Source organism: Martes martes (genome assembly GCF_963455335.1).
Source record: "Martes martes genome assembly, chromosome: 3".
NCBI classification, from domain to species: Eukaryota; Metazoa; Chordata; class Mammalia; order Carnivora; family Mustelidae; genus Martes; species Martes martes.
The window spans coordinates 85,899,979-85,916,917 of NC_137890.1; the positions used below are offsets into that span (position 1 = coordinate 85,899,979).

Sequence of the window (16,939 nt, forward strand, 5' to 3'; positions counted from 1 at the left end):
CGCAGAGCAGGGAGCCTGCTTCCCCCTCTTTCTCTGCCTGCCTCTCTGCCTACTTGTGATCTCTCTCTCTCTCTGTCAAATAAATAAATAAAACCTTAAAAAAAAAAAAACTGGGGTGCCTGGGTGGCTCAGTTGACTGAACATCCAACTCTTGATTCCAGCTCAGGTCATGATCTCAGGGTCATGAGATCAGGCTCCATGTGGGACTCCTCGCTGGGTGTGGAGCCTGCTTGGGATTCTCTCTCCCTCTCAAAAAAAAAAAAAAAAAGGCGCCATTAAAAACTGAGGGTTTAGATCTTTTACAGCGGAAGTCTTTTCATTTTAGTGTTTATTTTTTTATGTGGACTATATCTAATCAGAGCTGACATTCTTGTCACTTTCTGCATCATTTTCAGTTTCCGCTCAGGCTCCAAACTCTGCCATCACAGCTCAAACTGGTGTTGGGGTGGCATCTACCGTCCACCTAAATCCCATGCAGTTGATGACAGTGGATGCTTCTCATGCTCGACATATCCAAGGGATCCAGCCAGCACCCATCAGTACACAGGGGATCCAGCCAGCCCCCATCGGGACTCCAGGAATACAGCCAGCACCAATGGGCACACAGGGAATTCACTCAGCAACCCCAATAAACACACAGGGACTTCAGCCTGCACCAATGGGTACTCAGCAGCCTCAACCTGAAGGAAAGACTTCAGGTAATTTGAGTTTTTTTCATGGAAGTTGGTATAGAGGAAAGAGATACATACTAGGTTTAAATCCTGGTTCTGTCACTTACTGGCTTGGTGGTCTTGAGTAATTTCTCTGTGCCTTAGTTTCTTCTTTTAACATGAGTTGCATGGAACTTATCTGTCAGAGTCATTGTAAACATTAAAAGTTCTGTACATAAACAGCCTAATATGTGATTGCATGTGGTAAGAAGCACTCTGTAAAGTTGAGAGAGCAAATTCACCTTTATTATAGCATTCTTATTCTCTTTAAGATCTTCTTCAGAGTTGTATGTAAAGCTGTAAAATTAATAATCATTTTTAGGGATTATCATTTTTAGAGAAGCAATGGTATTTCACAAAAATTGTAGGAGATTACTTCTTGAAGTATGCTATGTACTTTGTGTATGTTACCTGATTTATTAGTAGTTACGATTATGCAGCAAAGAGAGATGTGCATCAGTAGATTTAGTAACCTCTCCCACTTTGCCATCTGCTTTTAGACAGATGAACATTGTGCTCATCCCTTACTTTCTTGAAATTAGACAGCCATAGCATGGGTACTCTAATTCTGGTGGTCTAATTGTTTTTGTCTTATGTGACATTTTAGTAATGTTTCTTTTGTTTCCTCTTCTTCGTTGTTCTCTCCTGTCCCTTCCCTGTCCTCCAGCAGTGGTGTTGGCAGATGGAGCCACAATTGTAGCCAACCCTATTAGCAATCCATTCAGTGCTGCTCCAGCAGCAACAACAGTGGTGCAGACCCACAGCCAGAGTGGTAGCACCAACGCTCCAGCCCAGGGCTCATCCCCCCGGCCAAGTATCCTCCGGAAGAAACCTGCCACGGATGGGTAGGTAGACCTAGTAGTGCCACATTACACCTCTAGGTCTGGATATAATTAATAGAAACAGAAACAGTAGGCACTCATCCAGTGTTAGTAGCAGACTCTAAGCTCTCATCTTCTGTAGCACTTTTTAATCTGTTTGAAAATAACTTGGCCACAGGCTTATTCAGTAGAGCCTTGCCAAGCAAAGACTGTAGGACTGTAAGAATCCATGAGTCTGGGCGGGTGGGGAGCGCAGGAGGTGGCAAGTTTATAAGCAGCTCTTGCATACTATTTTAGGAGTTCTCTCTAGTTTTGGGAGTTTAATTCTAGATGCTCTGAGTAGGTTCTAATTGACCTTTCAGGTATGTCTAGGTAGGCATGTTAATGTGTACTGTTTATTTTCTTCCTTATTGGCCAGCATAAATTGTTGCTCAGGGCAAATAATATCCTAGATGTATTAAGTAAGGGTCATATTTAGTAGCAGAAGTATACTGTGTTGCCTTAGGACCTCTAAGTTGGTGTGGGTAATGGGTAGGAGGGAATGTGCTGTGCTCTGAAACTTAAGTTGAAAACTTGGGAGGTGGAAGATGGGCAGTCACACTTCAGAGAGCAGCATTTCTGTGGCTCCACCCAGCTCATGTGCATCAATAGCAGAAGATTATAAAGTTTAAAACATAGCAAGAACATAAGCTGCTGGGTCCATTCAGGTTTCCAGATGTGCAGGACTTTGCCTTGACCAGAGCCTCTTCTAAAGATAAAGTCAGTCTGTGGCAAAGGAACCTTATCAATGAAAATGGAAGGCAAAAGCTCCTGCTTAACATGGCAGGTTGAGCACACACTTCTAAATTTCTTGTCCCCTCAAAGCCCTGTAGAACTTTTAGCAAAGAGGCTTTCTAAAAAAAATATAAGCACACAACAATGGGAAGAATATAAGACAAAAGCAACCAAACTTTGAAGCTGGAAGGCAGGTAGGAGAGTGATCACTCACTTAGCTGTGAGAAAGCTGAATTTTAAGTCTATAGAGAACGTTGAGAAGCATCCTCATTTAAATTGCTTGAGTTTCATATGGCCCAAGAACAGGAGGAACAAAGGGTAGAAGGAAGCTGGGTTGAAATGTGTTTGAGAAGGTTAGAGACCTGCATCCCCTGTACACTGCTCCTCCCAACCACAGCACACACCCAGAGGGTTAAATTCTGCATATGGTCCACTGGGATCAATCAGCATAAGGAGGGCCAGGAGTATTTTACCAGAAACATATTTACAGAGTACTGAGTCTTCAGTCCATGTCTCCCTTTCAGCTGGTGGGACCCTGGCAATTGAATGTTATAGGCAAAAAGTGATATGAGGACTCCACTTTCTTTCTGGGATCGTCCAGCCCAGGTGGAGAGATGCAAAGATACCAACACTAAGGATTTTGTAAGCTCAGGAATCAGATCACTCTACAGTGAATCTTAAAGTAGGCAACATACGGGGCACCCGAGTGGCTCAGTCAATTAAACATCTGATTCGATTTCGGCTCAGGCCATGATCTCAGGATTGTGAGATTGACACACTGGGCTCCATGCTGGGCTGGAGCCTGCTTAAAATACTTCTTCTCCCTCTGTCCCACCCCACTCCTCTCTCTCCCTTTCACTCCCCACTTTAAAAAAAAAAAAAAGGCAAGTTCTTCCTCAAGTTCAGAGGTTCCGACCAAGTGTTAGTTCCCCAGTCCTCATCATGAACATGCAACTAAGTATAACCAGGTATATGAGGGGCCTTCTGACAATGCAAGATACAAACTATTAGACATACTGAAAAGCATAGCCTGAAAGATACAGGAGCTAAACAATGAGAATGAAACTAAAAACTGAAAGCGAAAGCAAATAAAGACCAAAACTGTGAATGCTGCCTTCAAAGGACAAAAAAAGATGTATCCATGAAACAGGAAGGCAGTACTATACAAAAGGAACATTTGGAGGACAAAAGAGAATGTCCTGAAATTTAAACTACAAGAGCAGAAATGGAACTCGGTAGAAGAGTTGGAAGATACAGTTGAGGAAATCTCTCAAAAGTAGAGTAAAAAAAACAAAAAGATAGGAAACAGAAAAGACAAGATAATTAAAAGAATCAGTTCAAGAGATCCTGACTGCTTCCAAGTAATGGAGTTTCAGCAAGAGATCAGATGAAAGGAAGGAGATCACTTAAACGTAATTCGTAGAAAATGTCCACACCTAAAGGGCATGAGTTTCCTGATTTAAAGAACCAGGAAATACCAGCACAGTAGGTGCTGTAGAAATAGATAAACCAACAGCAAGATAAACATCTTGAAATTTCACAATGCTGAAGATAAAAAGATCTTCCCCCTTCTCCTATACTTCATCGCCTCCCTACAGCCCTTTTGCTGTGCCCCCGTAATTGGCTCTGTCATCATCAGAATTCCTTGTATCCTTCCTCTTTGAGTGTGCCTGCCTTCTTTTTTTTTTTTTAGGTGATACATAATGTATTTAGGTGATACATAATTCTTTTAATGTATTTATAAACATTTTCTAGAAAAATGGAATATTACACGTGATTTTACAGCTTTTTCTTCATACAAAGTAGACATCTTTTCATATCACTGCATATACGTTATTCTTTTTAAAGAACGCATAATATTTAAGTATAACAGACTATGATATATGTATGTAATCACTGCCTTACTGATAAACCATTTGGATTGGTTTCCATTTTTCAGTCTTACAAACACTGCTAAGACAGACATTATCCTCCAACAGTCCTTGTGGACTCATGGTAGCTTTTAAGATATTTTCAAGAAGAGGAAACTCTGGGTCAAGGGGTGTGTACATTGTTAGTTTTGACAGATATTGCTGAATTGCCTTCCAAAACAAACCATGAATTAACCACCCCCATCATATATATAAGTTCCCTTCTTTCCCTCAACCCCAGTCCTTGTTTTTATTCCTCTCTGTAGTCTGCATTTCTGTAGGAACACATTCACATTTCTTTTTCCAAGAAGAGCCTTGTAGAGAACCTGCCTATTTCCCACTGGATGCTGCTCATTTTTGTGTGGATTTGGAGGGCTTGAAGTCACTGAGGTAGAGTCTGGCTGCTACCTCCTCTGTGGGGCACACCACTCTCATTAGCCACAGACTCTAACTAACCCCTGTGTGCCTGCCTTCTTTAGCTGGAATCTGGTTTTCTCATGGGATCTTGGCTCCTGCACTCTCTCCAAAGTAGTGGCTGTCTCTCCTCCCATCCTTCTGTCACTGAGCCTGGTGGTGGAGTTGATGTCCCCTATGTGCCTCATTGCCACTTTCAGGCCATCCCTCTTTATTCAGATTTCATAAAACTTGCAGTTGAAAAAGTACTTTCACATAACCAAGTTATTCCAGGCACACTGCAACGTTTTCTATAACTGAATCAGATACCAGTTTTAAATTCAAATTATTTAAATGAACTACCGTTAAAAATTTTGCTCCTACTTGCACTTTCCACCAGTAGGCTGCTTAGTAGCCCTATGTGGCTAGAGGTTACCTTGTTGGTCAGGGCAGCTCAAGAGGCTTAATCAGATTCCAGTTGATTTGCGGGTATGTTTGTATGTCCTTCAGAAAGTCCATAATGTCTGGCTCTTGTTCTTTCCAAAATGATTTCCCAGCTCTCTGGCTTCTCAGTTCTTTGAATGCTTTCCTATCCACCCCCCTCTATCAGCAGCACACACCCATAAGCACAAGACTTCCCTGACCTCTTCTTCTGTCCTTCAGTGTCCCACAACCCACCTTCTGTCTTCCCACCTCACAGGCAGTGGCACTGCAACAGTACCTACTGGGGAACCTTCAACCCATTGATGCTACCACCTTTGCGTTTTCCTCACTGCTTTTCATGGCTTTTCTCTGCTCTCCCTGACTCAGTTTCTGTGGTCCATTATAATCACTTCCTTGCCTACAGCCCCCACTTCCTTACCCCACCCTCTTCACTTTGTCAGAACCAGAGTCAAATCCAACTTTCTGCTGGATTTGTGCAGCAGACTGTGGTGGGGTAAACAACCATGTTGACTGGCCCTGCTTAACCTCACAAACCTCGACTAGAATCTTACAAGAGACCCAACACAAAATGCTTCCTAAGCCACTTTCCTGGATAGCTGTTCTACCTCTGCTCCTCTCAAAACTTCGACACCTCATCCGTGTTCACTACCAGTTCATGAACTTGTTCCCTACTTTTTGAAAAAATGAAAATACCCAAAAGAGAACTTCTACCTACTCTAGCTCCCGCATCTCCTTACCTGTCAGATCTGTATCCCATGCTCTACTCATCTGTTACTGTGGATGGACTCTCAGTGCTTTGCTGACCTCAGCCTATCTAGCCTCATCTCAGCCTTTCTCACCTGCTGAGAACAGTGCTATAGCACTTCTCCCTCTCTCCTTAATCAGCATTATCTCCCTAGTGTATCATTCACTAGAAAGTGTAAACATGCCATCATTTCTTCCATCTTTAAATACTTTTGTTAAGCCACCTTGCTCTACTATCTACCCCATTTTTTTGCTATTTTCAAAAAAAATAAAGGAGTTATATGTATTTGCTAACTCCAGTTTTTCTTCCAGTTTTTTTCTCTCTAGCGTTTATACTAAGGCATGAAAAACTACAAAGATAATGCATGTATGGTTTAATTAGGGGTTTTTTGGTTTGGTTTTTTTTTTTAAGATTTTATTTCTTTATTTGACAGAGAGATTACAAGTAGGCAGAGAGGGAGGCAGAGAGAGAGGGGGAAGCAGGCTCCCCGCCGAGCAGAGAGCCCGATGTGGGGCTCGATCCCAGGACTCTGAGACTGTGACCCGAGCCGAAGGCAGAGGCTTTAACCCACTGAGCCACCCAGGCGCCACTATGGTTTAATTAGTTAGCACAAGTGAACACCGCATGCAGCCACTATCTGGGTCAAGAAAAACATAACCAACACTTTCTCCCAAAGGCAGCTAACCAGTTTTTCTTTTGACCCTGTTGATTGGCTTTGCCTCTTTTTGAACTTCTACTGAATCATGTATTACATGTTTTTTGTGTGAGTCCACTTTTCTTCCCTTGATTTGATGATATTCATCATCCTTATTGCATGTGATTGAAATTTTCTTATTGCTATATGAAACACCACTGTATAACAATAGCATGGTTTATCCATAGGTCTTTGGGTGGTTTCCAGTTTTGGAGCCATGTTATTCTGAATGTTTGTGTGTGTGACCTTTGATGCATAGGTCAATGCATACCTAGGAGCGGTTGCGGATTTGCTGAGCTGTAAGATGTACTTATGTTCAGCTCTGGTAGACACTGGCCACAGTGTTTCCAAGTGTTTATATCCCTGTATACTCTAAGCAACAGGTGGGGATCATTGCATTCATAATCACTAACACTTGTTGACATTCTTTAAGTTTAGTTATTCTGTGGATGTGTAGTGGTGTATCTCATTCAGTTTAATTATTTTCTTTGCTTTTTGGGGGGTTAGTGGAGTTGATCTTGTTTATTTTTACCTTTTTTTATGGAAAACTTGAAACATAATAAAATTTTAAACATATGAATGTATACCCATCATTCATTTCAGTTATCAGTTGATCAGCTCACTGACAGTTCTGTTTAATCTACATGCCTACCCATCCCCTTCTACCATATTATTTTGAAGCAAATCCCAAAGAGCACATCATTCATTCATATATTTGGTCTATTGAGGTACTAACCAAAAAAATATATAACCTTATAATATCAGATATCTAGTCATTGTTCAGATTTCCCGTGGTCTCAGATGTCATGAATTTTTTGTTTTATTTGAATCGGTATTCTCATAAGGTGCCCACATTGTGATTAGTTGATATGTCTCCTAAGACTCTTATAGGTTTCCTTCATCTCTTTTTTTTTTTCCTTGAGATTTACTTATTGAAGAAACTTGGTCTTCTGTCCTGTAGACTTTTCTCTCTCACTACCTTGATTTTTTTCAACTGCATCCACATTGTATTAGTTTCCTAGAGATGCCATAACAAATTGCCACAAATCTGGTGGCTTAAAACAACAGAGATTTATTCTCACAGAGGTGCCTTGTTGTAGAGCATGTGACTCTTGATCTCAGGGTTGTGAGTCCGGGCCCCATGTTGGGTATAGAAATGGCTTAAAGATTTTTTTTTTTTAAAGATTTCATTTATGTATTTGACACAGAGAGAGACAACGAGAGAGGGAACACAAGCAGGGGGAGTGAGAGAGGGAGAAGCAAGCTTCCCACCTAGCAGGGAGTCCGATGTGGGGCTCGATCCCAGGAGCCTGGGATCATGACCTGAGCCGAGCAGATGCTTAACGACTGAGCCACCTGGGTGCCCCTGCTTAAAGATAAAATCTTTTTTAAAAAAGAAATCATTCTCAAAGTTATGATGGCTAGAAGTCTGAAATCAAGATGTCAGCAGAGTTGGTTCCTTCCGAATGCACCCAGCGAGAATCCATTCCATGCCTCCTTCCTCGCTTCTGGTGGCTCTTGGCAAACCTTTGGCTTATGGACACATCACTCCAATCTCTGCTTCCGTATTCACATGGTCTTCTCTGTGTCCCTGTGTCTCAAATCTCCCTCTCCTTTCTGTGAAAAGGATACCAGGAATTGGATTTAGGGCCTACCCTAAAGCTAGAAGGATCTTACTTTGAGTCTCTACCTTAATTATATTTACAAAGACCCTATTTTTTTACATTAACAGGTACAGGGATTAGGACTTGGATATCTTTTCAGGGACCACAATTCAGCCCACTACCCCTTTAGGGTAGTTTTGCTGTTCTTGTCTCCTCTATACATTTTCTCTTGTTACTTGAATCTAAAGCTTTATCAGATCCATGTATCTTTTTTTTTTTTTTTTTGCAAGCCACTTTATAAATTAAAATGATGTTTGGTGGTCACCCTTTTTTAGGCTAACTTACTATCTAGATCCATTAATTAGGCTTTGCAAAATTATGGTTCTAGCCATTTTCTCTCAACCCACTCTTGTCTAGCGTTTGCTCCCACCACTCTGCCAAAACTAAGCATGTCACAGTTACTCACCACTTCCACATTGCTGGACCCATTGGTTCTCAGTCTGAGTCATATGTGGCCTCTAGTGCGTGGCACAATCGACACTAACTAACTTGATCAACTTTTCTCGTTTGACTTCCAGGAACTTTCTCAGGTCAATATAAATGCATAGACATAATAATAATCATGAACACGTAATATAGATTTCATGTTTGATAATGAGTAGAAAGGAGATGTGGCATACTAGAAGCATCAGCTAAAAGAGTCAGAGTGGTTGCTTCCTGGGGAGAGATTGACAAGAAATAGGGAGGGATGGAGTGGGGACCTGCTGTATTTTGTTAAAAGCTTTTTAATGCAAATGTGGCTTTTTCAATAATGTTACTTTGATAAAATTTTAAAATCCACTTAAAAATGAGTCAGCCAATATAGTGCTTTTATTTCGCCATAGGTATGCCTAGCAACTATGTACTTCCTATCCTTTAATGCCCTTGGACTGTTGTTTTCTGGGTTTGTGTGGTCTCTTTCAGAATGGCAGTTCGGAAAACCCTCATTCCTCCTCAGCCTCCTGAAGTGGCTAGCCCTCGAGTGGAGAGTTCTATGCGGAGTGCATCCGGGTCACCTAGGCCTGCAGGGTGAGCACATAAATGTTATCACTCTTGCTTCCAACTGCACATAATTGGGAAAGAAAAAGTCTAACACATGTGATAAATTTTACATAATTTGCCTATCTACATCTTTTTACATCCACTTTCTAGCTTTGTGACCAGGGCACATTGCCCAGCCTCTGTATTATTTATAAAATAGCCATACTTATAACATCTGCTTCCTAGAATTTTTATGTATTTAAATGAAATGATGCATTCAGAGCATTAAGGACAGAGCCTGCCCCACAGTAACCCCCAGTTTTTTTGTTTTGTTTTGTTTTGTTTTTAAAGATTTTATTTATTTATTTGACAGACAGAAATCACAAGTAGGCAGAGAGGCAGGCAGAGAGAGAGGGGGAAGCAGGCTCCCTGCAGAGCAGAGAGCCTGATGTGGGGCTCAATCCCAGGACCCTGGGATCATGACCTGAGCTGAAGGCAGAGGCTTTAACCCACTGAGCCACCCAGGCGCCCCAACCCCCAGTTTTTATTGCTATCAAAAGTGACATCATGGGGCTCCTGGGTAACTCAGTTGGTTAAGCCACCAGCTCTTGGTTTTGGCTCAGGTCGTGAACTCAGGGTCGTGAGAACGGGCCCTGCATTGGACTCTGCACTTTGCGCGGAGTCTCCTTGAGATTTCTTTCCCCCTCTGCTCCTCCCGCTCCTCATGCTTGCTCGCTCGCTCACTCTCAAATAAATAAAATCTTTAAAAAAAAATGGCATTATGACAGTAGTTAATATATGCTGTTTTCTTTATTATTTTTAATTCCACAAATAATGATATTTTGGGAAAGAGAGAGACAATATAAAAATATTTAAGGTATAAAGGGAAGATCTTTATCCTGCTCTCCATCTGCCTTGCTAGTCCCACTAGCCAGAATCCTATTGATTGGTAACAGTTTTGTTAAGTATCTTTCCACATCCTTCTTTATGTACACATGTAGATTGAGTTTTAAAAACAGCATCTTGCTGATTAGATTGGTCTACATCTTGCAGTTTTTACTTATATCAATAATAGCTTGCAATGGTGATATATTTATCTACTTTATCATAAAACTTCATTCAAGAAAAAATTGTGATTGCCTTGTGTGTGCCAGGTGATGTTTTAGGATCTGGGAATCCAGAAGAGTGATGAAGACAAAGTGTCCATTCTCCTTAAGCTTACTTTCTAGTAGGTGTAGAGAAATAAATAGAAGAAAAAGAAGGCAGTGTGAAAGGAATATAAGGCAATAGGAGGAAGAAGTGATACCATCCAGAAAGCCTTCTCTGAGCAGAGGTTTAAGAGCACGAAGGAAGAGCCACATGCTTCCTCATGTCCAACTGCATCAGGCCGAGGAAAGAGCAGGGGCCAAGAATTTGATGTAGGAGGATATGCAGTCATTACTTTGCACATTAGTGCAGAAGAGTAAAAATAACCATGCAAGGGGAAGCTGTGAAAATGATCTTAATTTTAGAGGGTGGGGGTTGTGCTTATTTTGTGACCTTTAAAACATTATGAAAATACCCAAAACTCTCTTAATCATCTTAAACGTCTCTTACCATATAGAGAGGTGGAAAAAGTAGTAAAACTAATATTTATTTGGTACACTGTAATTTAAACATGAGAAACACTGAGAATTAAAGTATTTCTTTCTAAAAACTAATCAAGTGTATTTGGAACAGTACTCGCTGCCTTCACATTGTAGAACTCGATGATGATGAAGAGCACAACAGTCCTTCCAGGCATTGGTGAATTGTCATGTGCCTTTCTAAGTTTAGATCTGCTTCTGACATGTTATCCTTTGTCTTTTCAATGGTGGCAGATTATCTCCAAGAGTTCCTTTAATGCAAAACTTTTTGCTAGCATCACTTCTAAGGACATCTTCCTTTTCACCAAAACCCTTTGCCCTGGGGCACCTGGGTGGCTCAGTGGGTTAAAGCCTCTGCCTTCGGCTCAAGGCATGATCCCAGGATCCTGGGATCGAACCCTGCATCGGGCTCTCTGCTCAGCAGGGAGCCTGCTTCCCCACCCCACCCCACCCCCCCGCCTGCCTCTCTGCCTACTTGTGATCTCTGTCAAATAAATAAATAAATAAATCTTTTTAAAAAAAAGAAATCCTCTGCCCTAATGCGTGGAATCTGGGGGCACATTTCATGCAGCATCTTTTAACTGTGCAAGTGGCTTCACCAGAGAGCTAAACATTAGTTCATCAAAGTTAATTTATTAACTTTTGAAGTAAACCAGACTTTATTGGCCAAGAAAGGATTTGTTGTTACTGTTGTTGTTCTTCATTCTCCCTGTAAGTGGCCATTTCCTTTCCGTGTGGCAGCTAACTTTAACACTTGGGCCTAAATGACTGGGATTTATTTATTTATGTATTCATTCATTCATTCATTCATTTACTAGTCATAAATCCAAAGTAGAAGTAAATACTGCATTTCTCCTTAGTGGCCTTCTGTTCCTAGTACAATTTTAACTAAAAGATGTTATGAGATGACTTTACCATCATTCTTTTAATATTCACTGGATTCTCTCTACATGGTCCATACCATATCTTCATACAAGCCTAGGGCTCATCCTGTCTTTGCTCTTCCAAGTCTTTTAATCACATTGAGTTTTACTTCCAGATTACTGTTTTTTCCTGTGTTTTTGTTTTTGTTGGCCAGTTCTCACTCTCTTTCTGTCATCCATTATTGTAAAATTTCACCTGGGTTTATCACTGGGAAACAAGAGACAGCACAGCTTCACATTTTGCCATCTGCATAAACTGAATAACAAATGTGCAATGACCACTCGCAGACATACTTCAAAGGAAGTGATGTGATTGGTCATTGTGGACTGAGGAGCTAGCAGCAAAGCTTGCATAAAGTTTCATAAACTTGATGTAAGTACTCACAGTTAAAATATACAGTGGTGGGAACCTGGGTTGCTCAGTGGGTTAAAGCCTCTGCTTTCGGCTCAGGTCATGATCCCAGGGCCCTGGGATCGAGTCCCGCATTGGGCTCTCTGCTCAACAGGGAGCCTGCTTCCTCCTCTCTCTCTGCCTGCCTCTCTGCCTACTTGTGATCTCTGTCTGTCAAATAAATAAATAAAATCTTTAAAATAAAATAAGATATACAGTGGTAACGGAAATATGAACAGAGTTGGTGGGGAACTGCTGTAATATAATTATACAATACAGTAGAATTCATACATACCAGGATAGTACAAAGTCAGGACTGCCTGTATATTAGGAACACAGAGGAGCAGCAAAAGAAACCAGCCTAGAACAAGGAGAGAGTTGCATAACATGGTTCAGAGATATAACTAAGGGCCAGGTGATGTAGGGCTTTGTAGGCCATTCAGAATCCTTTGGATTTTATTCTGGGTGAGGTTGAGAGCTATCAGAGGGTTAAGCCATAGGAATGACATGACTTGACTTATTTTCAAAAGGATTACTCTGGCTACCTTGCTGGAAATAAACTGCAAAAAAACAAAGGTGGAAGCAGGAAGGCCAAGTGAGAGATAATGGAACCTTAGACTATCATAGATGCTTGGACCAGAATGGAGGTAGTAAAAGTCGTAAAAAGAGTTCAGATTCTGGATATGTATTGAAGGTACAGTTGACAGAATTTCCTGAGAGAAAGAAGGGAAGGAAGCCAGTGATAGCTAGGAGGTTTTGCATGAACAACTGTAGATAGGAATTACCCTTTCTCAAGTAAGGAATCCTATAGGAGTAACAAGGGGGGGAAATCTAAGAGTTTAGTTTTAATTATTTTACTTTCATGATCTCCAAGTGGTTAGACACAGCCAAGTAAAGATGTCAAATGTATAGCTGCCTAAAAAATTCCAAAGTAGATCCACTTCTAGTATTGAAGATCGATATCTATGCTGGGGATTAAGTTTTGGGAATTAAAAGCAGATAGATGTTTTTTAACACCATGAGAGTAGAAGAAAGACCATTGATAGTATAAAGAGAGAGTAGAGGTGGTACCAAGACCATGCCTTAGGATATATCATCTTAGGAGATCAGGAAAATGAAAACTAGGAAAGGAGACTCTATTCCTATACTATGTAATATTCCCAGATGTATTGGTGCCATAATTAGTTCTCCATTAATGAACACTTAAGTTATTTCCATTTATCACTGTAATAAGCAAATAATGCAGTGGATCTTTTTATTTATCATTGAGCCCCTTTATCGCTTCTCAGCCTTTTGGCTAAGATCAAGTGTAGTATGTGTTCTTATTAGTTTAATATCATTGAGCCCCTTAGCAAACATTTCTCTGGAATATATTTCTGGGTCAAATTACATGTAGAATTTAAATTCTTTTTTTTTTTTTAAAGATTTTATTTATTTATTTGACAGAGAGATCACAAGTAGGCAGAGAGGCAGGCAGAGAGGGGTGGGGGGAAGCAGGCTCCCCACTGAGCAGAGAACCTGTTGCAGGGCTCCATCCTAGGACCCTGAGACCACGGCCTGAGCCAAAGGCAGAGGCTTAACCCACTGAGCCACCCAGGTGCCCCTAGAGTTTAAATTCTGATTTCCATTCACTGTACCTGTTTATAGCCTCATGAAATGTGTTCCCATTTTCTCCACATTGTTGCCAACAGTAGACACTAAATTTCACAGATTTAATACATTACCTTTCAGTGTTAAAAGTGTTATTTTTTGTTTTTTGGGGTTTTTTTGAAGTAGCACTAGAGTTACTTTTAAAGTGCTAGAAAAAAAATAAGAGTTCCTGAAGGTGAAGAGCACTCTGTGAAGTATAACAGTATATTCCTTGTAAGCAGCAATATGTGCAGAAACTTGGGTTAGGAGGGCCTATTTGCAGAGGTTTTCCTGGACTGAGTATGGTTCCAACGTAGGTTGTGGAGGTAGGGCCCTGGCCTTACTTGCAGTTGGCAGTCTGTTTTTGTGGCACCTGAAAAAAGAGAGCATTTGGACTGAAAAATAACTAGCTGAAATCGGAGCAGTCTCCCCACACTCCCACGCCCAAGTGAAAGGAATCTCATGTAAATTGCTGTTTTTAGGAATAGCCCAACTCATTCACTGATGAGTAATAAAAGGATAGTCGTGTGAAGATAACTAAAATTAAAAAGTAAAAGAAGAGCAACAAAATATACTCATTTGTTCAGTAAGAACACTTACCAAAAAAGCAGGACAGATGAAAATTATTTTTAAAATCTTAACTATGAATTTAAATTACTTAATGAAGTCAACACCACCTCAGTGAAGGAAAACACATAAAGATGAAATGCAGACTCCCAAGAATAAAAGGACATTAAGGTGTGACACCTGAAGGGACAGAACATAGTAAAGACCTAGAAGAAAGAAAAAACAAAAAAAAACAAAAAAAGACCTAGAAGAAACCATAGAATGAAGGTAAAATTAAAATAGAAAACCATGGGGCGCCTGAGTGGCTCAGTGGTTAAGCCTTTGGCTCAGGTCATGATCTCAGGGTCCTGGAATCGAGTCCCACATCGGGCTCTCTCCTGCTTCCTCCTCTCTCTCTGCCTGCCTCTCTGCCTACTTGTGATCTCTGTCAAATAAATAAATAAAATCTTTAAAAAAATAAAAATAAAAAAAATAGAAAACCATGTAGACATAGAGGATAGAAATGGAAAAAGTGAGCAAAATTTTAAAAAGAAACAAAACAACCATATGGAACATACTATGATACGAGTAAGATCTAACATGTCAACATCCCAGAAAGGAATATGTGATTTAAAATTGAGGATACATTAATATTATCATTAATATATTTTTAAGTGGTACACAAAATTTGGTGTATATTTACTGACAGCTTAGATTCAGTGAAATACTGAAGTTGAGTGGTACTGTTTAGAGATAGTGGTGGGGGTGGGTGGTTAAGGGAGGGAGGGAGACTTCTCAGTATATCTTTTGAAACATGAATATATTACCACTTCAAAGCCAAAAGATTAAAGAAAATTAAAATATTATAAAACAGAAAATAGATTAAAAGAAAGTAAATCCAGAAACTGTTTAAATAAATTTAAAAATTGAATTTTAAACGAAGTCACATAATACTGCAATATGCTTAGCTGTTTTCTGTCAATCACTAATTCATCTTCAGACTCTCCACCAAACCTAAAGAAAACCTCCAGATACAGGCAGGTCTGTCACATCTCTCGGTTCCTTTTTTTTTTTTTTAATTATATCCCTCCCTCCTCGAATCCTTGCTTCTGCCTACTCCAGACTGCACTGGTTGCTCTCTGGACTTGGTGCCCAGTTATTATGCCTGGTGTTTTCTTTGTCCATCATGCTCTGAATTCCGTTCAGCTCATCCATGGTGCCTGTAAACGTCCTTTTCCTTGGCTTACTCTCTGATTTGTTAGAGCATCTCTTTTGTGGCAGAGAAGGAGTACATAAGATGTCGGGGGGGGGGTTGCATATTAGAAAATGGCTTTATTCTGCCCTCTTTACTTGTAGCAAGAATTACTGTCAAATTCCACTCATTGAGCCAGACACCCTTGCGGTGTTAGTAGCTAAGACTTGCCCCTCATACAGCACACTACCTACACTTACGAGTTCATCAATCAGCCAGCAGCCTTAACTCCATACTCAAACACTGTGCAGTGCACTCACTCTTAAGTCTACTTTCTCTCTGTTGGTGAGATTGAGTAAATTACATTGATCTGTCCTCAACCCTACTGATTCTTTCTCCACTCTACTACTGACAATATCCAGTAAGTTTATTTGGTCAGTTGTATTTTTTAGTTCTATAATTAACATTTGGTTCTTTTTATAACTTTGATTTCTTTGCTGAGATTTTTCTATTTTTTCATCTATTTCAAGTGAATCTGTCATTGCTTGTTGAAGCACTTTTATGAAGTCTGTGTCCTTACCTCATCATAGCGTCATCATTCATTTCCTATTCAAATTGTGATTTTCCTGGCTCTATTTAGATGAGTGGTTTTCTGTTTGGACCTGAACATTTATGGTCTTGTAAGACCCTGGAATTTATTTATAGCCTAATGTTTTAGCAGTTATCCTCTCAGATGACCCCAGTTAAGGAAGACAAAGCATTGTGTCCTTACTGCCAAGTGGGGGACTGAAGTCCAGGTTCCTTGCTTGGCCTCTTTTGATACCACTTCAGTGGTGAGATGGTAGAGAGAAAATTGAGGTGCCTTGTTATAGCCTAGCAAGTGTGGAAGTCTGGGGTCGCCATAGTATTTTCAAGAGAGATGGGGATGAGACCACAATTGTTTCTGTGGTGTTTCACTGGGGTGGAGCTGTTACTGTCTAAAAGTTTCCCATCTTGCTGAGCTGCTCCTGTCTTGGCTCTTTGAGCAGACTTTTCTTAGGACTTTAGTCTTTGCCCTTTGACATTTCTGTTTTGAGGTTCTCCAGAACCCAGTCTGGAATAAATGAGGCAAAAAGGAAGTTCACTGCTGCTGTTCACTGAAGTTCATTCTTTTGGTCCTGAGGTCCCTAGCCAGTCTGTCTTCATCTTTCAGCAGCTGTTCTGTTTGTCTTGTATGTAATACTCATGACTTTCAGCTATAGTTAGCAGGAAGAAGAGGAAAAAGTAGGTCTACGCCATCCTTCCATAAACAAAATTCCTACCTGCACTCTTAAATAATACCATGGCTGGGAAAAGTTGAAATTGAAAATCTCTTTTTCAGGGCACCTGGGTGACTCAGTCCATTAAAGGTACAACTCTTGATTTCGACTCAGGTCAGGTTCTCAGGGTCATGAGATCAAGCCTCACATTGGGCTCACTGCAGAGTCTGCTTCAGATTCTCTCTCTCTCTTCCTCTCCTTCTGCCCCTTCCCTGCTCAT

General features: G+C 40.5%; 1 protein-coding gene across 2 annotated transcripts in view; it reads left to right on the top strand.

The window, feature by feature from the left end:
• The window catches only part of SAP130 (Sin3A associated protein 130), an 82,874-nt gene that overhangs the window by 39,804 nt on the left and 26,131 nt on the right, over positions 1–16,939 (top strand). The window contains exons 13-15 of one of the 2 annotated variants that reach the window (XM_080799540.1): positions 396–698; positions 1,378–1,555; positions 9,059–9,163. In XM_080799540.1, coding sequence (XP_080655666.1) covers positions 396–698; positions 1,378–1,555; positions 9,059–9,163 — 586 coding nt within the window. The remainder of the gene's footprint in view (positions 1–395; positions 699–1,377; positions 1,556–9,058; positions 9,164–16,939) is intronic. The other variant, XM_080799541.1, reaches the window with a different exon arrangement.